General features: G+C 46.2%; 2 protein-coding genes across 5 annotated transcripts in view; one reads left to right on the top strand and one right to left on the bottom strand.

Moving 5' to 3' along the window:
* Positions 1-6,363, bottom strand: part of Pced1b (PC-esterase domain containing 1B) — a 147,509-nt gene extending 141,146 nt beyond the window's left edge. Inside the window, exon 1 of one of the 3 annotated variants that reach the window (XM_057792562.1) lies at positions 6,246-6,363. The gene's annotated coding sequence lies outside the window, so the exon portion shown is untranslated. Of the gene's footprint in view, positions 1-5,832; positions 5,989-6,245 lie in introns of those variants that run through there. The other 2 variants (XM_057792564.1, XM_057792563.1) reach the window with 2 other exon arrangements.
* On the top strand, positions 6,307-9,454 carry Amigo2 (adhesion molecule with Ig like domain 2). Of its 2 annotated transcripts, none has more exons than XM_057792560.1 (2): positions 6,307-6,442; positions 6,869-9,454. In XM_057792560.1, the coding sequence occupies exon 2, from the start codon at positions 6,926-6,928 to the stop codon at positions 8,480-8,482; it is 1,557 nt and encodes a 518-aa protein (XP_057648543.1). In that variant the 5' UTR covers positions 6,307-6,442; positions 6,869-6,925; the 3' UTR covers positions 8,483-9,454. The 2 variants fall into 2 exon arrangements, with proteins under 2 accessions (XP_057648543.1, XP_057648544.1); XM_057792561.1 differs by having other exon boundaries at positions 6,400-6,474.
* The last annotated feature ends 16,994 nt before the right edge of the window (positions 9,455-26,448 follow it).

The following is a 26,448-nucleotide window of genomic DNA, read 5'->3' as shown; positions in this document are numbered from 1 at the left end:
AGCTGATCAAACACAAGAGCCCCATTGGGGACATTTCACATTTAAACTTCAACAGGGAGGACCAGGTTGGACTATTTAATGGGTATTGGCTTAGACAGTGATGCTCGGTACATATTACTATAAGCATACTGAAATATGAACTTATTATATGTTAAAATGTCTACAATGGTGACTTTTCTCTCCAGTGATTAACAACAACACGGAATGAGGATGAAGCCGAGTGTGAATACTGCTTCAGGAGTGTCCATCCTGCGCTCTCCCTGGGGAGGGGATGTGGCCGGGGAACCATTTCCAGTCAACTAGAGGCTGCTTCCAGAAGAGCAAACTGTAGATTGACATAAGGCTCCTGGAATCCATTGTAGTTCGAATTCTAACTGGTCAGCTATCAGGGTGTGAAAGCTGAAGGATTAGAGAAGCAGAGCAACCAGCCCCACTAGGTTCTTACCTCTACCGATGCTCAGAGCAAATGGCCATCCTGTCCTCAGACTACATTCTCAGACTGCATCTCAGGCTGCATCGCTCCTCAGACTGCATTGAGCTCGTCTCCCACTGTCTTACATTTCTCTTTCTTCTCAGCCATATCACTCCTGTCTCCACCTCCCTAGGATTAAAGGCAAGGGATCCCAAGTGCTGGGGTCACCTTTGTGTGAGCTCAGTTTCTCTTTTAGACTGGATCAATTTCATGTAGCCCAGGGTGGCCTTGAACTAACAGAGCTCAATCTATCCCCGCGAGTCTTGGGATTAAAGGTGTGTGCCACCACTGCCTGGCCTCTAATGGCTCAACTCTGCACTCTGATTTTCAGGCAAAATTCATTTGTTAAAAACACAAACAAAATATCACTACAGCCCATCAACCCATACATGAACTGAGCTGGAGTTTGAGTCTGTCCTGAATATAATCTCCAACAGTTAGGGACGTGGGGCAGAGTGCTGCCTCCCTTGCAGATGTCGGGCAACTTATACACACCAGCAGGGGCCAGCCAAGACCAGAAAAGGCTGCAAAAGGTGGGGGCACTTCTGGGGCTGGTGGGCAAAACCATGTGTTTCCTACAGGTAGACGCTTGAGTAAAACCTCTATAGTAGCAGAGAAGCAGAGGTTAGGGATAAACAAGGGTATTAGAGAAGCTGGCTGGCCAGCTGAGGGCAAGGGCAGGGCTTGGAGCTAGTTCTGGCAGATGAGCTGGCTCGCCCCAAGACCCCTCCTGGGGGAATGTGGGAAAGGTGCTGTTGATTTCACAAGTTCTTATTTCTAATGCAGTCAATTATAACAGGCTTCACCGTGGGGAAAACTGATTTCCAAAACGCCTCCACCTGTCCCAGAAAGGGGCCACCCGTGGACAGGGAGCCAGACAAGAAGTAGCCAAGGCAAACAGCCATTCCATCTCTGTAGCTATGGAAGGAGTTAGCTCCCACCACGGCAAAACTGCAAACTGGTCATGGAACCGTGAAAACAGCATACAGACTAAGCAATGGTCAGCAGACCCCAGCGGGGTCCAAGGCCGGCAGCACCTGCAAGGCCCACAGCACCAACAGCTGTCAGGGCGAACTGCCAACAATCAAGGTCAACAGCGAACAAAGATGAACAGGGGGCTTTATAGCGGGACCACTCCCCAGGGAGAGCATCAGGGGAGCAGCGTGTGGTCATCTCCCTTGTTGGGCCAGGGACAAGCACAGAGTGTGGGCTCCCATTGGCTCAACTTGTGAAATGCCCAGAGAATGAACCAATCACAACAGAAATGCCTTCCGTCTTCCTTTCGTTTCTGCCATCCTATAGAAAGCCCCTGAACAAACAGTTTCGTGAATTTCCCGTCTTGGATCCTCTCCCGAGCTCTGCTTTCGGCCATGGAATTTAATCTTCTTTAAGCTGTATCTCTATAATAAAAAGTTCCCTTCCATGCACACCTTTCTTGTCTGTGAATTTCTTTCCCAAGTTTGTGGGACAAGGACCCAAAGTGGAGCCTCTGACTAGTGAAGTTCTGTGTGACCCTTGGTGTCCAGTGTTCTCACCTAACATGAGAAACCCTGGCTCTCAGAAACACCCCCTTTCCCATTCCACTATTATGAGTGCTACCTGGTAGTGAGGACTCCATGACCAAAGGAACAGAGTGCTAGAGGTGCGAGACTTAGTGAGTGTGCATGTAAACACACACACACACATGTGTACACTCGCGTGAGAGAGACCCACACACACAAACAGACACACGAGAGAATGAGAAAGAGAGAGACAGAGACAAGGAGGGAGTGGGGAGAGAGAGAGAGAGAGAGAGAGAGAGAGAGAGAGAGAGAGAGAGAGAGAGAGAGATTTCACTGGGTCACAGAAAATATGCTAGAATCAAAGGGAATAAAGGCGATGACATGAAAACCCCACACAGGAGAGAAAGCCCTACTGAATGGCAGTTATTAGTAAAGATGACTAACTGTGATAGCTAATCTTTCTTGTCAACTTCACTGGATCTGGAATAAACTAAAAGGCAAGCTTGCTGGGCAAACCTGGGAGGAATTTTCTCGATCAGGTTTCTGAGATGAGAAGACTCAACCTGAATGTGGGCAGCACCTCCGCACAGTAGTTCAGATGAAGGTGATCTGGAGGCCAAAAGGCTTTGCTTTTTGCCTGCTGGCCCTTGTTCTTGCTGGCAAGGTCATCTACCCCACTACTGCCACTACCACTGTCGTGTTTGGTTGCTCATACCAGAATGCAACTTCTTCAGGCTTCCAACACAGACTGAAGAATCCACCCAACAGTGGAACAGGGAATCCTCTAAGCCTCCAGCCCCAGGCTGGGACTGCGGAGGCATCCAGCCTCACAGACTGCACAGCTACCAGGGTCTATGTCTCCCCAGTGTGAAGACTGCCGGTGACGGACTATCTAGACAGCAGTACAAGGCAAGGTAGTGAATCTCCTTTTAATATATATATTCACTGCATTAGTTCCAGTCCCCCGGAGAAGTCTGATATACTCCTGCCACAATAATTTCTTGTCTTTGATCGCTAATTCTTTAAGCTTTTTAATATAACCGAGAACTTGGAAACCACAGAGCTTGAAGGACCTGGGATCTCATCTCAATCACCACCTTCAGCCATGAGAGGCTTCCGAAGCCAGAAAGACGCTCCACGATCACACCCATCTCAGCGCACTAGATTCCAAAGCCACGTGTCAAAGGCACTTCCTACTATCCCCTGGAGTCATTCTCAAACAGTCAGAAACACCAGCAGATAACACCGCGTGGACGAGATCAGAGGAACACCCGTCTGTCCTATTTTAAGGCGCCGAGACGGCACCCGGCCATCTGTCTTGGTACTCATTCCAAGTTGGAGGAAGAAACTTCTCTGTTCTGTTCAATTTAAACTCCTCAAGAGGAGCCTCAAGACCATTTGAACGCATTCCATTTTCAAACAGTTTGAAGTGCAGCTGTTTATCATCGGGTTATGGGACAGTGTCATGCTGCAAGGTAGAGGTGGACAGTGAGTGAGATGCTGTGTGCAAACACAGCTCCGTCTGGCACGTCAGAGCAGGCGTGCGCCTTCGCTGGGTGCATGAGGACTAGGTCAGTCACAAGGGACACAGGCACAGTGCAGAACCGTTCGCGCAAAACAAAGGGGGACCAGTAGGGAATACAGTTAAACAAGGAGCGCACTAGGACACTTTCAGGTGTTTCTCAGCTCTTCTACGTTTCTCCCTCTGCTTTCAGACAAGCTTTATGAAATGTCAAGGAGGAGACAGATGATCGCCATCTAGAATGGGCTCCAGATTTTACCTACGCCAACCAAGTGTCTCACAGCGTGACCATGACAGAGGATACCGTGGCCTTCATAGAATGTTCCTTAGAGTGGAGAGGGGGTGCTATGGTTTGGATATGATTTGAGTCTGTATCCCTCCCCCCCAAATTCACGCAATAGAAGCCTGACCATGTGTGGCGATGTAAGAGTGCTGGGACTTTTAGGGGGTGGGGCCTAATGCCAAGTCATTAATTCATGGAGGCTCGCCCTTGGAAGGAATTGAAGCAGGTTTCAAGGGACCAGAGATGCTAAAGGTGTTATAAAAAGACCGAACTCGGCTCCTGAACCTCTCTGGCACGCTGCTCCACTTCCTCTCTCACCTTGTTACCATTCCATCCACCACACTGTGAGCGCCATGGGAGCCCACACAGAGGCAGAACTGACCTAGGGCATCAGCCTCTGTAACTGTGAGCTCAGTTACATTTCTCTGGAGAAGAAAAACCCTGTTTTTGGTATTCTGTTAGAGCAACAGAAAATGGACTAATATGGTGGGGATCTATTAGAAGATAAAGATTAAAGAATGCCTGAAAAATAAAAATGTTACCTTCCACAAAATAAGGCCACACCTTTCGCCATCATTCAAGTCATCTTTCTTGTCTCCATGCTAGTAAATATGCCCCTTTCACAATTCTCTTGCTTCTGACATACATGGGTGGCTCAAAGATCACGTTGCAAACAGCCTTGCTTAGGAGTCTGGGTACAACTACTTTACGCTGTGGGGTGATGGCATGCTCCTTCTGCCAGTTGCCTCCAACTACAACGTAACTTCAGCTATTTTTTAAAAACACCCATTTTAGCTCATTCTGTGCTAAGCACAGGCTATTTCCTTCCAATAGATGTTAGCAAATTACTGCAAAACCCAGTCACTTATTGGCACTCCTTTGATGACCTGATTCCACTCCTAAGTTACATTCAACTTTGTGACCATGAAGGCTTCAAACCCAAGTTTCTTTGAGAAGCCAGGGGGTGAGGTTTAACAGAAAAGCTTAACCTATTTCTCTGGGGGCATGAAGAAGGCACTCTCGGAGCGCACTAGGCTGGGCGCCTATGGTAAGGTTGATCTTCAGTGAAAGAGAAAACAGCATGAACCAAGTTGCTCTCGCTTGGACACACTTGGATACACAGTGCTATGCCAGAACCAGTTCATACACAGGTTAACACAACACACTTGTACGGGTCCACCAGATCCATGCCAAAAACTCACTCGGGGAGTTTCCACTAAATTTAAGGTTGCCTGGGGTGGGGTGTGGGGAAGGTGAGGTCATCATTTAGTTTTAAGTAGTATTAGCAGTCATACGCTCTGCCCCCACTGCCTCCCTAATTTTGTCGGCCTTTCATTGGTTCCCTATCCCTTCTACTGTAGTTGGCATGTTTTTGTAGGGACAGTAATTTATTTATTTTAATCCGTGTACAGCGGCCAAATGGATCATTTGGCTCAGTCAAATCCCGTCGTTTAAGCCTTAAACAAAAATGGATTTTTAATCGAAAAGCTCACCAGCCTCAAGCTCTACCCCATTTTCACATGGCCTTGTCCAGCTTACACCTTCCCAGCATGCTAGCTCAGTCTACTGGAGCCTGGTGGCTGCAGGGCCTCTAGGGACAAGTCCTTCTGCGTAGCCACCCCGACCGGATTAATCCTAGTCCCCGCAGCTGCCAGCAGGACTCTGGATTTTTGTTTATTTATTTATTTATTTTTTAAGGCTAATGCCCTTATCTTTGCTCTCCAGCCGGAAGGTCTCTTGAGCCTTCTTTCCTGCCCCCTTGCTACTAGAATTGGGCCCGGTGCCTCGGGCTGCCTTCTCCGAGTTAGGAAAGGGCTCGAACTTTCCCTGGGAACCGAGGGGCGTCCCCGGGGGGCCTTGGCATCCCCCCCCCCTCCGCCCCTACTCGAAAACCCCGGTGGCGCCGGAGGAAACGCGCTGCGGCCCTCGCTCCTGTCCTCCTCCTCCAAACCCCGGGCGGGAACCCCAACAAGCACCCGGTGCACAGCGCCCGCCAGGCCCCTCGCTCGCCCCAGCCCCTAAACCAGGATCTGAGGTCGGGGTGGGGTGCCACCTGCGGGCCGCCACGCGCGGGCTCCGGTGCGCGGCTCCCCGGCAGACTGGGCGGCTCCCTACCGGGCTGGGCGGCTCCCCCGCGGGTGCGGGGCGAGGGGCGCGGGGCCTGGGGGTGGCAGAGTCGCAGGCCGCGCTGCGGTCCCACCCGGCCGAGAGGCGGCGCGGAGCCCGCACGGGGCTGCCTCTGCGATTGGCTGCACACCCCCCCTCCCGCTCCGCCCGCCGCGGCGCCCGAGGAGCGAGGACGCGGGGACCCGCCTCCCGTCCGCTCCCGACCCCGGGCGCGCGGGATAAAAGGCGGGCGGCGGGCGCGGGAGCCCGGGCCCTGCAGCCTGCGAGCGCCACCGGCGGGCCGGCTTCACCCGCCGCCCACCCCACCCCGCTCCCGGCGCGCTCGAGCCCGAGCGGTACCTGCAGCCGAGCGAGAGCCGGGGACACTGCTCCACCGCCGCCGCCTCCAAAGTCGCCAAAGTTGAGAGGCTGCCGCCCACCGGGAGCAGGAGGGAAGGTGCGAGCGCGCGGGGCTCGAAGCGACCCGGCGACGCGCGGAGCTGCCGAGTGCACGACCGTCGGCGGCCTCTCCCGAACCGCGGCGGCTTCCCAGCGCTGTGAGTGGTCGGCTAGACCGACGGCTGGCTAAGTATTTCCGTTCAATTGTTTATGGGATGCGATTGTGTGTATTTGTGTCGGTGGAGGGAGTTAAGGCAGAATGTGTCCTTTTTAAAAACTGAGTTTCTGATAGTGAGACGGTTGCATTGAGAGAAGGTACCTGGAAAGCCTACAGAGTTGGAGGAACCAAGGAGAAAAAATGCATTTAACAGGCTTGCTTTCTTTCCTTTCTTTCTTTCTTTCTTTCTTTCTTTCTTTCTTTCTTTCTTTCTTTTTTTCTTTCTTTCATTTTTCTTTTGGCTCCCTTGTTGGAAATGAAAGTCATTTCCAAAGTTAATTGAAACGGAAGTAAATGTGGAATAACTGAGGGGTTAACTAGTGGTAGTTAACTTGTACTTTCCTCCCTTTTTAAATATTGTTGCCAGATTTGTGGGTGGCTGAACTGGTAAGAAGCGACTGGAAGAGACTGAGAGGCGACCATAATGTCGTTAAGGTTCCACACACTGCCCACCCTGCCTGGAGCTGTCAAACCGGGTTGCAGAGAGCTGCTGTGTTTGTTGGTGATCACCATGATGGTGAACCCCAGCGCCTCAGGAATGTGTCCCACGGCTTGCATCTGCGCCACTGACATTGTCAGCTGCACCAACAAGAACCTGTCTAAGGTACCTGGGAACCTTTTCAGACTGATGAAAAGACTGGATCTGAGCCATAACAGAATTGGACTTCTCGATTCCGACTGGATCCCTGTGTCGTTTGTCAAGCTGAGTACTCTAATTATTCGTCACAACAACATCACCAGCATCTCCACGGGCAGTTTCTCCACGACTCCAAATTTAAAGTGTCTTGACTTATCATCCAATCGGCTGAAGTCGGTGAAAAGTGCCGTGTTCCAGGAGCTGAAGGTCCTGGAGGTGCTCCTTCTCTACAACAACCGCATTTCCTCCCTGGACCCGGCAGCATTCGGAGGGCTCTCCCACTTGCAGAAACTCTACTTGAGTGGGAACCTCCTCACACAGTTTCCTATGGATTTGTATGTTGGGAGGTTCAGGCTGCCCGATCTGACATTTTTAGATGTTTCTTATAATCGAATCCCTTCCATACCGATGCACCATCTAAATTTAGTGCCGGGAAAGCAGCTGAGGGGCATCTACCTTCATGGAAATCCGTTTGTCTGTGATTGTTCCCTGTACTCATTGCTGATCTTTTGGTACCGTAGACACTTTAGCTCCGTGATGGATTTTAAGAACGACTACACCTGTCGCCTGTGGTCTGACTCCAGGCACTCCCGTCAGCTGTCCCTGCTCCAGGATAGCTTTCTGAACTGTTCTGAGAGCGTCATCAATAGCTCCTTCCACGCCCTTGGCTTTATTCACGAGGCACAGGTCGGGGAAAGGCTGGTTGTTCACTGTGACAGCAAGACTGGCAATGGAAACACTGATTTCATCTGGGTTGGTCCGGATAACAGACTGCTGGAGCCTGATAAAGACCTGGGAAACTTTCGTGTGTTTTACAATGGCAGTCTGGTTATAGAGAGCCCTGGTTTTGAGGATGCCGGAGTTTATTCTTGTATCGCAATGAATAGGCAACGCCTGTTAAATGAAACTGTGGATATCATGATAAATGTGAGCAATTTCACCATAAACAGATCCCACGCTCATGAGGCGTTTAACACGGCTTTTACCACACTCGCCGCCTGCGTGGCCAGCATAGTCCTGGTCTTGCTTTATCTATACCTGACACCGTGCCCATGCAAATGTAAGTCCAAGAGACAGAAAGATGGGCTGAACCAAAGCAGCGCCCATTCCTCCGTTCTCAGTCCCGGCCCCTCTGGTAATGCCTCCACTGATGAACGGAAGGCAGGTAAAAGAGTGGTATTTCTGGAGCCCCTGAAGGATACTGCAGCCGGGCAGAACGGGAAAGTGAGGCTTTTCCCCAGTGAGACTATAGCCGAGGGCATCTTAAAGTCCACGAGGGTGAAATCTGACTCAGACTCAGTCACTTCTGTGTTCTCAGACACACCCTTTGTGGCATCCACTTAATTGTGTGCCTGTGTTTCTCTGGTGTCATGATTTAATCTCTTCCTTATTTAACTTCGTGTGGTCCACAAAATCAGTAGCAGGGCGGAAATTGTTTTGTCTTTTGAGATAAAACCAAATGGTGTCTTAAGATGGTTGCTAGGAAGTGAAAAGCACACCGGTTGCTCACTGTGCTGGGGAAAGGGGAGGTTGATTTTGAGAGTTTAAGTTCTGGAAAATAGCATCTTAGCCTTCAACATCTTTGATGATCTTAAAGCAGAAGGCAATGTGACTGACCATGATCCTCTTATCAGGCTTCTTAAAGGAAAAACGAAGCTATATATTGCATTCCTTAAAAATAGAGCCTTTTAACGTACAAGAAATAAAGTTGAGCTTTTTTTTTCTTTTTTTAGAAAAACATCAGTGACTTCTTTTCATCTTTAAAAGATGTAGAAGGAGGAGTCAGGTATTTATAAAGCGTAAAGTTAGTTTGGAGGTTTTTCAGCCAAAAACCATCATTTCAGACCAGAATGGACAAACTCTGATAACACGCACGGGGTTATGCCACAGCCTATGGAGTGTGGGGTAAGCAGTGGAAACGGGGTGCTTGTTGGGCTGTCTCCCTTCTATGTACTCTTTATGCTGTACCCCGGTAACTGGGAAATTAAAGGTGTCATTATTTGTCGCCAAGAATATGTATGTGTCCCTATCAAAGTGTCTGAGCAACTCTAAACCTTCGCTGTAACAGGCTTGTTTGTCCATCTGCTTGTGTATCTGTAAACTCTTCAGTTACATGGACCACTCAGTGGCCCCAAACGTGCTGGACTTGGGACATTTAAATCAGTATAAATACATACGCTCTGTGACTTGATGTTTCAGTTGCCTATTTACAAATGCAATATGCGATGTTTTATGTGACCAGATTGTACTGTTTGTGTGAAGCACCGTCACACGGTGCACACGTTACGGCAAGGGTCTCTTCAAAAGTCTTGTGACTACCGTAGGGACTTTATTTTTATAGAGGGATAAAACAGCTTTAAAATATCCTAATCTGATTTTTCTCTCTGTGTCATAGTTTATTCTGATATTATGTATTCCAGGCAGGTTTGGAAGAACCTTGAGTTCTAGTTTTAGGACAAGTGAGTACCAGGGAGAGCTGAGTAGTCCCACATCTGCCAAGAGATGGTCATCTGCCTCTCCAGCCCTGGAACGGAGGGTTCGGACCAATTGATGCGTCAGCTTCCTTCCCATATTAAAATCTGGTTTCCTGGCAGTGCTAGCTGTCAGCCCCAGAATCACCCTGGCCTTACAAACCTGTACCCTATGCTGAGGGATTACAGGGTTAGTGTGGACATCACTGACAGGTCAGGATGGACCAGCACCACACCAGAGCTCACAAGGGTCTGAGTGAAGGAGGCTCAGAGAGACTCATGGGTTGTGTATGACCAGTGGCTGAGGGACAGGAAGAGACGAAAACCCAGGTTCAGCATGCTCACTGGAGGGACAAGGGGTCCAAAAGAATTGTTACCTTAAACACCCGTGGGTATGAAGAAAGAATAAAATCAGAAGCGGGATTAAAGGCAGAGGGGAAGCTGATACAGGTCTTCCTAGGGAACTTTGGGTGTGGTCAAAATGAGATGTTCTAGAGACAGATGAGGAAGGAAGCTTGGCTGTGGTGGTGGTGGCTCACTGGGAAAGAGGTTTGTAGTGACAGACTCGGGACAGCTCTCTTAGTGCTGTCTGGCATTCTTTGTAGCAGACCGGTTGTCAGGGAGTTAAGGAGCAAGTGGTGGTGGTGGTGGGGGGGGGGAGCTAGGGAAAAGGATGTAGACTTGGGGCTCAGTACTGTGAACACAGGGTTAAAAATGACCGTCCTGCTTCTCAGAGGATAGGATCCTTCAGAGCCATGTTTCCAGCAAGCATTTTATTGGGGTTGCAGCTGTTTACGTAAAGATGTGTGGAGCTGGTGTAACCACCGGGGCCACCTTCTCTTCTTCCTTCATATTTAGATCACAGCAACCACTAAGGGCACGAAGGTGCTACCTCTCAGGTATGACGGGGCTGGCGTCACTCTGGCAACAAAACTGAAGAGGGTCCCTAAATTGCATCTCATCCGGATGAGACCCGTAAGGGCTTCTTCCAGCTGCTTATTCTAAGAAATAAGTGTTGGGCTTGGCAGGGAAATGGGGTAGTTCTGGGAGCCAGTGATGGCATTCAGTCATGGCTTCTTCTAATGCCCAGAGGCCATATTAGGGGTAGGATACACTTAAATAGAAACCAAGGTACTGTTAGTCAGGATAAAACAATCCCAAGTTTTGAAAAGTCTCGTTTTCAAGGAAACGCAGGAAACAAGAAGATAAAGAAGATAAATGCTGTGGGATTCTAAGTGCCAAGGCTTATCAGTTCTTAAGTAGGCACATGATCTCGTGTGTTTTAAATATAGGAACAAAATTTAATGTGAGTTTTATAAATTTGCCTCACTCAAAACTTTTTATAATTTCCCTTCTAAGTAATAACCTGGACTTATGCAACTGAGTTCCTTTCTTAAGTGGGGAGAGAGTACGCAGTGGGGAGAGGTAGAGGCTCATGGAGTGTCAAGTACCTGCCTCAGGTGCGACATTCTCTTTCTCAAAGACTTATTATTTCATTGTATGTGCGTGTGTGCATGTGTGTGTGCATGCGTGTATGTACATGTATAGATGTGTATGTGTGCAAATGTGTGTGTGCGTGTGCAAGTGCAGGTTCCTGTGCAGGCCAGAGGTGCCTGATCCCCTGGAGTTGGAGTTACAGGAGTTTTAAGCTGCCTGACTCAGGTACTGGACACTGAACTCTGGTCCTCTAAAAGCTTTTAACCCCTGAGCCATCTCTCGCCCTGATGAAATTTCCTTGGGTTTAGAGTATGTTCACTGATTTGGAGATTCCAGGTTCACTCTTTATATATATGTATGTGTAAAAAGTTATAATTTTGAGTTAAGAATTTTAGAGGTATGGAGGTGGGGGTTCAGTGGGTAAAAGCCAAACCTGATGACCTGAGTTGGGGGTCCCCAGAACCCAGATCAAAAACTACCCAGTAGCTAAGCATCAGTAACCCCAGAACACCTTAGAAAGATGAGGGAGAGACAGGAGGACCTCCAGAAGGCAGAGGGCAGCGAGCCTGGCTTACACAGCGGTGAAGAGACTCTAACAAGGTGCAGGGCAGGCGAAGGCCAGCATGGGAGGTTGTCCTGTGACATCTGTGCACCCACTGTGGCGTCTGTGCGCCTGTCTGCACACACAGGCACACACAAACACAAGTACACAAGCGCACGTAGAAGTGCACATGAGAACACACACAAGCACACATACAAAGCACATACACAAACACCAGTATACACACAAACACAAGTACACAAGCACACACAAGTACACACACAGGCACATACACACACATAAGCACACACAGAGCACACACAAAATATTTTAACAGCACTTTCAAGACTAACTTCCCGGAAGGATACCCTAAAACGACTTTAGTATGTAGGCTCGGCCTCTGCCTTTCTCCTCACTGCTGCCCCGGACACAGATCAATATTTATTTTTAGTTTTGCTTGACTAAGCATAGAAAAATGAATTTTATTTTTCCAAATAAACATTTCCCCCAAACATTGATTAGAAAAGGGAAAAGATGAAATTGTTAGGGTGGAACATGAGAGACCAGGCAGGCACTCTCAGTCCAAGACCTGAGAAGATGCGTGTTTGGGGAATCCTGCTAAGTACTGTTGAACAGGGTCCAGCCACAGCCGCTGCTGATTCCGGTGACCTTCTGGTGCCGTCTGATGCTCTTAAAGGCCCACCAGTAAGTCCAAAGCCAGGCTTCTCCACAGAGTCTTAGGAGAAAATCAGACAAAGATTGGCTTCCCACTCCTAACCAGAGAGTCTAATTCAGGAAGTTTGGGATGGAGCCTACCAATCATATTTAAAATTTTCTCTTACCGTATGGTTCTCATTCTACCTGTTTTGTTGAAACACACACTGAGTGGAACCATAGCAGATTTCATCTGTTGGGGCCCTGCCAAAATGCAGTATTACTTGTAGTGGATTTATTAATAATGCTAAAAAAAATTTAGTCCCTAAAAATAGATTATTATTATTTTTTTTTAACCAAGATTTTGGTCTGCTGACTCTAAATGGACTCCTAAGAAGAACACTGGCTGGAACTTAACGGTTTATGTTTTTCTAAATTATGAAATCTAAAATTACTTTGACATGACAACATCCCTGATTCTTTCATTTCTAAAACTATTTTTAGTCTGAAAGCGGCTACAACAGATCAGGATTTTAACAGCGAGCACGGAAGCTTTCAAATTTGATTAGCTCATGGCACCGTTAGCTTACATCCCAAGGATTTTGAGTGCGCGTTCCATCTACAGAGAACCGAAATGTCATTGTTTTCCAACATACTAGACTATTCTTTTTGAAAACATCCACTAGAACGTTTCCTGGTTTCCTCCTTCCTCCCCTTCCCAAAAGCAGCTCCAAGTCCGTGTTCTTTACTTCTCGTCATGGTAGTCTGTGTGCAGAGGTAGCTACTGCCATATACGTTAGTCAGTTGTTGTTGTTTTTTTAATCACAATAATCATGACAACTTTAAGTACTCAGACAGGTGTTTCCTGGAGTGTCTCTATGAGGCATGGTGGACAGATAAGCTTTCTCTGGGTCCTAGTCTGCTGTCTGTTGTTTTAATAACAAGGTGCCCAATGCACCTTGGGGAGGGAAGGGTTTATTTGCCTTATGCATCCTGATACGGTCCATCACTGATGGAAATCAGTCTGTCACCAATGTAGAGGAATGCTTCTTACTGACTTGCTCTCCCCAACTTGCTCGGCTCACTTGCTTATGTATTCCAAGATACTTGTGTAGGATGTCCTTGTCCACAATGGCCTGGGTCCTCCCCCATCCCTCATCAATCAGGAAATGCCTCACAGACATGCCCACAGGCCAGTCTGGTGGAAGCAATTCCTCCTTTGAGGTTCCCTCTTCTTGGGAAGCCAAATTGATTAAAAAAAAAAAAAAAAAAAAGCTAGCCAGGATGCCTCTTGAATTATTTAGAATATTGCCTAGGGGCCATTGAGACTTGCGGACGGATTACAGGGAAGGCAGCCTTTACATAAGGACAAGGGTAAACAAAATGGTAAATAGAGACTGGAAAATGCAAAACTGGCATTTATACTGGACTCATGTATTAAGCACCTACTGAGTACCAAGCTCACAATGAGAAGTAGTATTTATTAAGCACCTACTGAGTACCAAGCTCACAATGAGAAGTAGTATTTATTAAGCACCCACTGAGTACCAAGCTCACAATGAGAAGTAGTATTTATTAAGCACCTACTGAGTACCAAGCTCACAATGAGAAGTAGTATTTATTAAGTACCTACTGAGTACCAAGCTCACAATGAGAAGTAGTATTTATTAAGCACCTACTGAGTACCAAGCTCACAATGAGAAGTAGTATTGATTTGCTGTCATTCCCCGTCCGGCAAGCTTGAAAGATGGGAAGTCTAGCAAATGGAGAAAGAAGGTCAAAACGGAAAAAGTAATTTTCTCAGGTGACCCCGTTAATAACTTGTATTAAATCATGTAGTCACACACACACACACACACACACACACACGCTCACGCATGCACACCACACATCTGGTTTACTGGTAAAATTGCTTTGTAAGGCATGAGCTGTCAGTAAACTTTCAATTAGTAAGGACTCTGAGGAAGAGGATGGTGTCTCGGGCAGAAGAGTCCCTGCTGCCCAAGCACGAGGGCCTGAGTCGTGATCCCCAGCACCTACCCCTAACCCAGTGCTACAGATACGAGAGGTGGGGGTGGCGTAAACATGTGGATTCCTGAAGCTTCCTGGACAAACCAGTCTAGTCAGTTGCTGAGTCCCTGGTTTAGTGAGAGCTGATTTCAGACAGAAGTTGAGCTACTTAGGAAGACCAAGTATCCACCTCTAGCTTCCACATACATGTACACAAACACATGTATACGTGTGCATATGAACACACAAAGGATGCGAAGTAATTAATTCTCAGGGAACGTGTATGGAGAAGATAAATAGGAGAGCATACGTTATAATAAATGTGGGCGAGCTTTTGAAAGCAAATGTGGTACACGTAGCAAAAATGGGACTCCATCCGGGAAGGTGTAGCTTAGGTAGCTGTTTTAGTTACTTTCCTATTGCCCAGACAAAAGCCATGCCTAAGGCAACTTATAAAAGTAAGCATTTCATTTGGGAGCTCACAGTTTCAGAGACCGTGACCTTCATGTTGGGGAGGAGGGCAACAGGCAGGCATTGTCCTGGAGCAGTAGCTGAGTGCTTACCTCTGACCTACAGGCTCCAGGCAGAGAGAGAACTAAGTGGGAAAGGCTTGGGCTTCTGAAACCTCCAAACCACACCCAGTGACACACGTCCTCCATTAAAGCCACGTGTCTTAATCCTTCCCAGACACTTGGACCAACTGCAGACCAAGCATTCAAATAGATGAGCCTATAGGGACCATTCTATTTTTTTTAAAAAAAAATAATTATTTATTTATTATGTATACAATATTTTGTCTGTGTGCATGCCTGCAGGCCAGAAGGGGGCACCAGACGCCATTACAGATGGTTGTGAGCCACCATGTGGTGGCTGGGAATTGAACTCAGGACCTCTGGAAGAGCAGGCAGTGCTCTTAACCACTGAGCCATCTCTCCAGCCCTGGACCATTCTCTTTTAATCCACCATGGTAGCCCAGGTTTCCCCAGTTTACTGGCTCATCCGTCTGTTCCTACTTCTCCATGTAATCACTTAACATGCAAAATCTTTATCACTATGAACTATATATCAACAGCTTTAAATGAATAAGTGATTAATTTCAGTATTCTTACATTTTAAAATTATTCGTGATTTCAAGAGTAGAAGTTTTATTTGAGGGCAAGCAGAAATTTTGTTTTAAAATTTCCAGGAAAATGGTATGGGCAATTAAGACCTTTTTTTTGTTTGTTTTTTGTTTTTTGTTTTTTGAGACAGGGTTTCTCTGTGGCTTTGGAGCCTGTCCTGGAACTAGCTCTTGTAGACCAGGCTGGTCTCGAACTCACAGAGATCCGCCTGCCTCTGCCTCCCGAGTGCTGGGATTAAAGGCGTGCGCCACCACCGCCCGGCCAATTAAGACCTTTTTGAGGGTTTTCCCAAACTAATTTTAAAATGAGGCTTCTCAAGATAATTTAAAAATTATTTAACAAGGTACTGCTGCCAGCTTCCTTTATTAAAATTTTCTACTGGGTAATATTCTAGCCACGCACCAAATATATCTTCAGAAAAATTTGTAGTGTCCCCAGAATCTCTGTATCATAGAATGACAGGACAAAGGGTCGCCGCATTGGTGACCATCTGCCAAGGTTACTGAGCATTGCCGGTGCTGTGGGACCATAAGGGAAAGCATACTATACTGTCCTCCTCTTAGACAGTTTGGGATAGAGAGGATGTCTTAGTTTTGTTTCTGGTACTGTGGTAAAACACTTGATTAAAACCAACTTGGGGAGGAAAGGACTGATTTGGCTTACATATCTCAAGGCACAGCCCCTTGAGGGAAGCCAGGGCAGGAACTGAAATGAACTATGGCTCCTTACTTGTTTGTTCCTTAAGACTCACTCAGTGCTCTGTCTTCCACCACCCGGGACAGGGTATGCTCCACCTAGAGGCCATCGGATGGAGGCATTTGTTTCTCAATTGAGATTCCCTCTTCCCAGATATGTCTATGTTTCTGTCAAGTTCTTAAAACCCAACCAGCCCAGAGGGTAGTCAGATAAATCTAAAGCAACTGAACAGTGATCAAGATTTGCCTATCAGGGGCTCTAACAGCCAATAGGAGGTAAAAGTGGGAGATGATTGGCAGATACTTCTCTTTAGCCACCTGGGCTAATGTAATGAAAACTTGAACACTAGTTAAATAGATCAGTCTTTTCCACGGCACGTTCCGTGGGCATCCAGCCCACTAAAAAGACTAGAACTATGGATCTGCCTTATAATGAACCCCATCAGTGGGGGGGTCCACTAGACACTTTGGGTGGTCTGCAGTGTAACCCCCCCCACTTCAGTCCTCTGTCCCTCTGCTCTGGAGATGCAGCCCCATTGAGTGCCGCATAACTCTCCAAGGAAGCCTGTTCACATGGCTCACGTTAGATAGATCTGTATGTTTTGCTAGACTAAAAAGAGCTAGAAATATTAGCTTCTCATGTGTAACTGTGTGGGCTTAACTGGATCATGATGAAATAATCCTACTTAATTTGGTTATCACTCCATAGTCCAAGAACGTCCCCGCGCAAGCCAGTGTTTACTCAAGCCTCATTGTAATTAAATTTACATTGCTAGCCCACATATTGACTTGACTAAGCCAGTTTTATATAGGAGTGGATGGCTTGGGTGGAAAGAGATGGAAAAAAATAAGACTTTTACGGGTAATGTCAGACTGACCTGGAGAACTCTTCCCAGCAGTTCGGGCTGCATGGTGAGCATATGTGTGCGTGCTACCCCAACCCTGCCAACTCAATCTTTCCAAACATTCCTGCTCAAACCAGACTTCCTCTGAGTCTCATCTTACAGACCTGCTGCACCCCGAACAGAATCAGTTTTCATCTTTCTTCCTTTTCTCCAAAGAATGTAATCTCGCCCAAGGTGGAAAAAAATGCAGTGAAATATCGATGATGAGAGGGTTTAAAAGAAGCTGATTGTTTTTTATTTGTTCTCAAATTTTTAATATTCATACTTAATTGCAACCTTAGGGAAGCCTTTGGTTTTCAGTCTGACCTATTTCAAATCAGTGGAGAAAATAATGAACATTTCCCCTTAGTAACCATTTATAATAACTTTGATTCTTCCCCCTCCCCCCCGCCCAGAAAAAAAAACAGAGGAAACACACTGCTTGATTCTGGGCCAAGTTTGTCAGGAGCCATTTTTGTTGGAAATCTCGGTCATCTTAGGATCCAATTGGGGAAGCATACCACTGATCATTATATATAATCAGTAATAAGAACCATGGTTGCCTATGGTATCCAGTGATTGGAAGAACAAAGTGTTGCCAGAGTTTTTTGTTTCATTTTGTTTTTTTTCTTATATAAATGTTCAACAATAAGAAGCTTAAGAATTTGGCAGGGATTCTGAAAATGAAATCATACATAGCCCATACAGGGTCTCAGATTTTCATAACGCACCAAATCAGGCATGACTTTACAGGATTTCTCTACTGCTCGTGTGGTGGCTAAGTCTCTGCTATTTGTCACTTAGCTGTTCAGTTTAAGTACCACACCCTGGGGGAGGTAGGAATGTCGCTCACAGGATAAGGCATGCTGCACTTCTCTTGAGTTTAGAGATGATGGGAGGATTCCTGAGAGACAGTGAAACCTCTTCTGCGGGGCGTGATTGAGTGCCGTGGGCAGAGGTTTCCCAGGAAGGTTTCCTGCTTGACATCTTCATCTCTCCTTCCAGAAATGACTTAGAACATAAGAACTAAGTACTTAACTTCTATCAAACTACCTTAAAGATGCTCGCTACGCATGCTCCCAGCGCCTCCCCATCCCAGGAGCATTGAGTGAGCACTTGTTGTGTGTGTGTGTGGGGGGGAGGGCAGCATTACCATGTTGTTGGGGGGGCATTCCCATGAGAGGGTTTTGTTGATCTGGAAGTGTCATCTTGGTTCCTCCCTTAGCCTTCTCATCTCAGTCAAACGGGAACTCCATTCATTCGATTACTCAGGCCCCAAGTGATTAAAGGTGTGTACTATCACACCCAACAAAAAAAAAAAAAAAGAGGGGAGATTTGTCAATATTCTGTCAATTACGTTTTAAATAAGTGCTGATTGGCCAGTAGCCAGGCAGGAAGTATAGGCAGGACAACCAGACAGGAAGTAGAGGCAGGGCAATGAGAACAGGAGTATTCTGGGAAGAAGGAAGCTCTTTCTGCAGTCCTGTCCAGACATCGAAGAAGCAGGATGTGACCTGCCCCACTGAGAAAGGTACTGAGCCATGTGCCTAACATATACTAGAATAATGGGCTAATATAAGTTATAAGGGCTAATACGAAGCCTGAGCTAATGGGCCAATCAGTTTAAAACTTCTGGAGACCTCTGTGTGATTTTCTTTGGGGCTTACCAGCTGCGGGAACCAGGCAGGACAGACACCCCAACAAACAGGCCCTTGTGTTACACCAACCCGTCTTGGACTAGTCCCTTACCCTTTCGTCCTTTTCCTGACCTTTGGAGACATTCCCTAGGCTTTATCTGCAAGTTATACTTGGTATCTGACCACTTTTTGCCACCTCCATCTCATCCTTCATTCAGGCATCAATTCCCTGACCTCTCCCATTGTTTCCATCTTTGCCCTTCTAGGGTCAGTCCTTGACGCTGGATACCACAGGGCTCATCTGAAGTATAAGGCAGCTCATCTCATCCTTGGCTTAGATCTTTGTGACTCAATGTTTCTTCTCTGACTTTGCACTGGCAACACATACCAAGATTCCAGAAGCATTCCCGGGGCTGGGATCCACACTAGAGACTCACCTGGCTGAAAACCCTGCAGTGAACTGTAAAGTGCAGCCAAGCTCAAGTCCTTGCCAAAGCCTCTGGCCCTCACTCCCCTTCATGCCTTCTGGCTGGCTCCCTGAGAACCAGACTCACGCTGCATCATCCACTGGCTTCCGTGTCCTCTAAATGTGATCCCGTTCAGGGCCTTCCTGCTTCTCTGCCCTCTTCCTGAGTACTTTCCCCTGACTCCTTTGTTTGGGTGCCCACTCAGGGGGCTTCTGGCCAGACTAGGCTCACGATGGTCCCTGTGTGTTGTCTTTCTCCATCACACAAATCACAATTGATGCACACACCGCACAGTCTACTTACTGTGGAAGTTTTACAATGGTGAAGGGTGTTGATCTGTTTGTTTATGATTGTATTTCCTCCACTGAGAACAGTCTGGCCTAGCAAATTATGAATATTTATTAGTAAACGAGCGAATGCATGAACATCCCAAAGGCTGCCCACTGATATGACCTCTGAGGACTGGCCACGCCACATAGACACACACTGTTTATACCCAGTTGACTTCCATTTGACTCATTCTCTCCCATAGCTTGTGACATTGTTTTTCCTACCCCGCAAAAGAGCACACGATGCGTTTTGCCATATTCATGAATGAATAAGCTGTCTAAATACATCTAAGTACCCATTTAGCATAATCCCACTTGTTTAAGGAGCCCCATTTGGTGCTGATGAGACTATGTCATGCCGAGCACCGGAGAAGCAGGAAGCTGGCTCCAGCTCCAGTCAGCATCTGCTAATGGAATAATGCCAATTAGCATGTGTCAGGGGCCCGAAAGGAATCAGACTGGGCTTAAGAGGTATCAGGCAGTAGGCCTGACACACATTTAATAAGCTGTCTCCTACCTTTCCACATCTCGTCCTGTCAGGAGGAATGCCGACTGTTCCCGTACACCAACTGGTGTGTTTACTTAGTCATGGAAGGCCAGCTGTCAGAGGTGACCTCTGTGGGGGCTGTATGGCCTGACAGGCCAGTTAACTGTTCTTCTGCCAATATGTGGAAACTTCTAGCAACTTCCATGGCAACATATTTTCTGAATTAGTTCCTGGTATGAGGAGAAACTTGCATTATCACAGGAAAAAAAAAAAAAACGAGTCAAAGAAGGGACTGAGTGGGGTGTGGTGTGTAGCGTAGGCTGAACCCTCAGAATATCTGCCCACTCCAGAGGGGATCCTGGAAGGAATGAAGGTGTGCTACTGGATAGTCAGTGCCAGTGGAACTGTGAGGTACAGGGCCTGGACCTTCAAGGAAGGCTGCTAGGGCAGACTGGGCAGGAAGAAGTGACTTACCCACGTTGTTTGTCAGACCACACACAGTGTCCTCCAGAGCCCATGCTGTTCCTCTCTCAATCCCTCTGCCCCTTTGCCATGTGGTGCCAAAGCCACACGGACAGGGGCGGCAATAGCACTTTTACTAAGGTCAGTCTTCTTAGAGAATTAGATGTGCGTTTGTGTTCATATGCGTGCCATTGTCACTGGCCCAATTTCTGGCTAATAATTAAACCAAAGAAGATACCCTACAAACAAAAAGAACCAAATAACACTGCCTGAGCATTTCTCACATGTCAGCCATCGTGTCTGTGAGCTAACGGTTGTTAATTCTCACAACCACCCTGAGTCTTTTTTTTTTTAAACATTTATTTATTTGTTATGTATACAATATTCCATCTGTGTGTGTGCCTGCAGGCCAGAAGAGAGCACCAGACCCCATTACAGATGGTTGTGAGCCACCATGTGGTTGCTGGGAATTGAACTCAGGACCTTTGGAAGAGCAGGCAATGCTCTTAACCTCTGAGCCATCTCTCCAGCCCCCACCTTGAGTCTAAATCAGTTAAACACCTGACATGATAGGGGCGCTAAGCAGAGATGTGGAGAACTGGGCCCTGGGTCACACCCCTGAGAAATGGCAGGCGATGCTTCGTGGAATTCAGAATTCATCGAAGTAAACACTGTGGTCCATTTACATCCGGAAGATTGAAAGAAATTAATGCCTCAAAGCCCCTGGCTGTTAAGTAGGAAGATAAGATCAGAACCCAAATTTGTTTGGCTTCGAAGTCCAGGCTGTGTGTGCTCTTTAAGATATACTCTTTTTGATTTATTATTAATAGTCTGCATTTGGAATTAACACAAATCTTGTTGGCCGTGGGTATCCTGAGATTACCCACTGGGGTTGAAGATCCTGTAACTTTTAGTGTTACTTAACAAACTAAAATCAGATCTCTGTGATTTTGAGGCCAGCCTGGTCTAGGAAGCGAGTTCCAGGACGGCCAGAGCTGGGCTGTAACAGAGAAATCAGAGGTAGAGTGTTTGTCTGGTGTGTGCGTGGTCTTGTGTTTCCTGACTTCCCAAGGGAGGTGAGTAAATGTCTGTTCGCCCCAGATACAACACTGACGGCGAACTCAGTACATGATGCCACCCAAGCAGAGTTTAGAGAACCAATGAGCTGGCTGGGATTATGTGTAAGACTATGGGTGTAGCACAAATTCTAATTGGTGTTAATAATAAAAACCTGGAGTCAGATATAGGGGTTAATACTGAAAGATCAGAGACGCAGAGCAGCCAGCCATTAGAGTGTTCTTACCTCTACCAATACTCAGACCTAAAGGGTAATTCTGTCTCTATGAATCCTCAGACTGACTGTACTTTCTATGAAACTCCAAGACTGCATGCTCAGACTGCACTGAACTCCTGTCTCCTCCTGCCTTATATTCCTCTCTCTACTCAGCCATATCACTCCTGTCTCCATCTCCTTAGTGCTGGGATTAAAGGCATGGGATCCCAAGTGTTGGGACCACCTTTGTCTGAGCTCTGTTTCTCTTTTAGACAGTTCAATCTGGTGTAGTCCAGGCTGTCCTTGAACTCATAGAAATCCATCTGCTTCTGTCTCCTAAGTGCTGGGACTGAAGATGTGTGCCTCCACTACTTGGCTACCTTGGCTAACCAGTGGTTTAGCTCTATACTCTGATCTTCAGGCAAGCTTTATTTGTTAGATCACAAACAAAATACCACTGTGCATGGGTGCAAGGTTACTTACAAGAGGGTGGGTGAGGGACTGGAGAGATGTCTCAGAGGTTAAGAGCACTGGCTGCTCTTCCAGAGGTCCTGAGTTCAATTCCCAGCAACCACATGGTGGCTCACAGCCATCTGAAATGAGATCTGGTGCCCTCTTCTGGCCAGCAAGCATACATACAGACAGAACACTGTATACATAATAAATAAATAAATCTTAAAAAAAAAAAAAAGAGGGTGGGTGACTCAAAGGCAGCTGGTGGGGAAAAGCTCACTCTGGCATGGGTAATGACTCAGGAAAGTTTCATCTCTGGAACTCCCTTCCCAATGTGTCCACTGGAGAGTCTCCTCTCTTCCTAGCAATTTCTTAATGTTTTTCAAACATTAGCGAGGGGCCTCAAAAATCCATTATTTTTAGTTTATTTTTTCTTTAATAATTTTATACATACATATGTTATATTCTTAGCACCCCTCTCCAGCAATTCTAACTTTCCCAGCAAGATCCCAATCCACTTTAATGTCTTTTTGTTTTTGCTTTGTGACCCTCTTGGTTTGAATAAGGTGGCTCTAGTGGATCTTGGGAGTGGAGCGCTTCACTGGACCTCATCAGGGGCTGCATCACTGAAGACAATAGCTCCTCCCTTCCAGAAGTCTTTGAGTGTCAGTAGCTCCTTGGGTCAGGGCTGACCCTCATGAGCACCTACCCCATCTGTGACCGAATGTTTACAGGTTCAGACTAGTACAGACTTGATGGTAAGGTTACCACAGCTCCTGTGAGTTTGTGTGTGCCGTGACCATGTTATGGCCAGTATTCCATGGCCCTAGACTCTTCATCCAGCTCTTACAGTCTAGTTGTCTTTTTCCTGCAGTGTTCCTTGAGCCTTAAATGTTCCATTTAAAATTGAACACACAGTTGGGTGGTGGTGGTGCACGCCTTTAATTCCAGCACTCAGGAGGCAGAGGCAGTGGGTTTCTGTGAGTTTGAGGCCAGCCTGATCTACAGAGCTAGTTCCAGGACAGGCTCCAAAGCTACACAGAGAAACCCTGTCTCGAAAAACAAACAAACAAAAAAATGAACCCTCAACAATCAGTTGTTCTCAGCATCTTAATGAGCTGCAAATGCCTGCATTAACACTGTTGTTTGTTGCAAAGACAAATTTCTTTGATCAAGGCTCATCAAAGCACTAATATATGCACATAAACACAAATATTTAGGAGGCAGTTTGACAACATGTCAATTTAGCAAAACACAAGTAATAGATTTACCCTTTATGTCTATGACCGCTCCAATCTTTAACCTTTGACCAGGTCTACCGTACTGAACATGAGCATCATCCTTGAGAGAGTAAGCTTCAGAGCCAATCAGACATCAGTTGGTTACATCCTTAATAATGTAACCATTATTGCTCCAGTAGGCATATCTTTTTTGTCTAGTTGGTATTGTAGCATACAAGAGCCTTGCAACTCTTACCACTTTCTGAGCCTTATAAATTTCATGCTCTCCCTGAGGCTTAAAATTTTTGTTTACTTTTTTAGTTTTATAAGCCTCCTCTATGAGACAATGTTTCAGTTTGGAAGAACTAGGTATATAACACCCTGGGCTCAACCTTCACCAACACACACACACACACACACACACACACACACACACACACACACGCAAAGATAGTACCTAATACTACCCAGGAGTAGCAGAGCAAAAAAGGACTGCTAAGAATGACTTCCGTTAGCCCCAGGTAACTGCAGAGTCGGGTTCTCTGCTTCTATTATTGCCAAGAGTTATGTCATGCCTGTGTGTTGGATAATAAAGACCCATTTCCAGATGGGAAATTTACTGGGGGTTCTATAACAGAGCTGTACTAACAACTGATCATAATGGGACCTGATTTCCTGTCCCTCACACTAAAGCCTGTGCTTCTTGGCATGGCATGATAAGGCCACTTACCATGGGCCTCTAAGATGGCTTAGTTGCATATTTTAATAACTGCAATAGAAGAACTATGAATGCTTGACATTCCTTTTGGAAAACCTTTGCCTGGATATGTTTGCATCAGTACCACAGATGGCAAAGTGATTCTTTGCCTTCCTCATTAGCCATCTCAGGGATGCTCATGCCAGCCACTAAAAGACCTCTGCAGGGGACTGGAGAGATGGTTAGGAGCACTGGCAGCTCTTCCAGAGGTCCTGAGTTCAATTCCCAGCAACCACATGGTGGCTCACAGCTATTTAGAAAGAAATCTGGTACCCTCTTCTGGTGTGCAGGCAAACATACAAGCAGAGCACTGTATACTTAATAAATAAATGAATCTCTCCAGACCCAAATCTGACATTTCTAAGAGCATGTCCTATACATATTAGGTCTTGTAGCACCTTGATACCTGGGTCACAAAGGGAGACACTAAGCCCTTTTACCCGCCTGCTCTTGTCTATGCACATAGTTACAGTAAGATTAATGTCTTCATGGTTCTTAATGCTTACATTCATTCAACTTCTAGAAACTCCCAGACATATTTATTGGCCAGTTGCATTGGCAACCGAGTGTTTTTTAATAAATATATGTGTGTGTTGTGTATTTGTGTGCATGTGTGTGTTTATATGTGTGCTTTTGCAGTGCTGGGAAGAAAACCCAAGGCCTCACTCATGTTAGAGAAGTGTTGCACCCCTGAGCTATTTCTCCAGCACCTAATACAATATGTTTGAAGTTAGGAGCTATGTCATCATCTTTCCAGCAACCACAGAATTTATGTTCATTCCTAATACCCACTTATATATTCTTATATTGTTTAAGTTCTCATGGAAAAATAGACCATTGTGTAAGCCATCTCCTGATATGGTCAGTGGGAATGAGGCAGGCTGTTTGGGAGGGTCTCAGCAAGAAGGAGACTGAGACAAATTTATTTTAGGCAATCAGGCTTTTTATGCTCTTATCAAAATAGAATACAACGCGGTTGCCAGGATATAGTGGTGGCTGCAAGCTAGACAGGGCATATAAGATTAATGTCTAAGACTAATTGTTCTGCCAAGCTGCTACGTGCTGTGCCAACTGCTGTGGCATGCAGAACCACACAGAAAGCCTGTGTGCTTCACTACCTGAGGAGTGCCTTGGTTTCTCAAGAATGGAAAGGCAAACAGCGCTGCAGGAGTCCTGGACTCAAACCTCAGAAACCATGACACGCGCCTCTCCAGGCAGCTAGACCAGGCCAACTCCTGATTCCCTGCACCATTAAATTTGGCAGCAAATACTGAATCTGTTCTTTTCTTTACTTTATATCTTCTCATGAATCCGTCTCTCTCTCTCTCTCTCTCTCTCTCTCTCCACCCTTTCCTTCCTTGCCTCACTCTCCCGCTTCCTCTTTTATTGTCTCTCTCTCTCTCTCTTTTTTTCAGTGATTAAGGACTGTTTTTATAATACTTTTAGTGCTTGGAGACTCTGGAGAATTTTGATTTCTTCCCGCATATGCTTTAGTGCTTCCCTCATAAGTTGATACATTCTTGTTATCCAGGTTTGGAATCCGCTAATACATTTCATTCATAGTCTAATAACAAGTTCCTTTCACCATTGGGCTCAATTTCTAACATTCCATTCAAACCCCTACCATCAATCAGTCTTTCCTCATGGTGCTGAGCCAGCAGCAATGACCTCTCTGTTTGTCGTTGGGCTGCTCCCATTTTAATAAAACTCTCTTAGAGGGAGATGATCACCCCCCAACCACCCAAACTTCATGTTCTCAATCCTAAATTTTATATTTTGTCCTAAAAGAGTCCAGTACAACTTACACTCAAAGTCATGCTAGGTAATAGTCAATATCTCTGTCAAAAATAATTATGTATTTCCCATCTAGGTCTTTTCCAAAAGACGAATCGTATTAGTACTCAAGACTTTTTAAAATGTCATTATCTTGGTGAACTTCCTTCGGTGTACTAGAACACCTGATTGTTGTAGGCCTCAGCATGAAATGTTCCGATCACTGTAGGCCTGGATGTTATCCCAGGTGCTCCTGTTTTCTATCCAGGACTCTAAAAGACTTTAGAAATCATAGCGAAACTGATATTAATTCACCCTGTCCCAGTTTCCAAGACAAATAGAAAGTTAAAAATCCATGTTTAGCCATTAGCCAATCCATGTGATTCATACCACCTGTGACCTCATTTCCTGCAGAGAAACTTCGAACACAGAGCTATTTATTTGGAGGTAAGTAAGAAGAAACACTCATTTCCTGCCGTATTTGGATTCCACACTGAGCTTCCACACATCAGACCATATTTTAAACAGTTATCGCTTTCTCTGGAGGCAAAAGTACCTTGTAGCATTTTGTTTTCATTTAATTTTCATTTTATTTATTTATTTATTTAGGCAAATGGATCCAGAATGCGCTGTCCCCAA

Source organism: Chionomys nivalis, chromosome 17, assembly GCF_950005125.1.
Source record: "Chionomys nivalis chromosome 17, mChiNiv1.1, whole genome shotgun sequence".
NCBI lineage: Eukaryota > Metazoa > Chordata > Mammalia > Rodentia > Cricetidae > Chionomys > Chionomys nivalis.
This window is presented reverse-complemented; position numbering and strand designations above follow the sequence as displayed.

Bases quoted from the DNA above. Each gene is read 5' to 3' on its own strand.
- Amigo2 (XM_057792560.1), top strand. From the start codon at position 6,926: ATGTCGTTAAGGTTCCACACACTGCCCACCCTGCCTGGAGCTGTCAAA.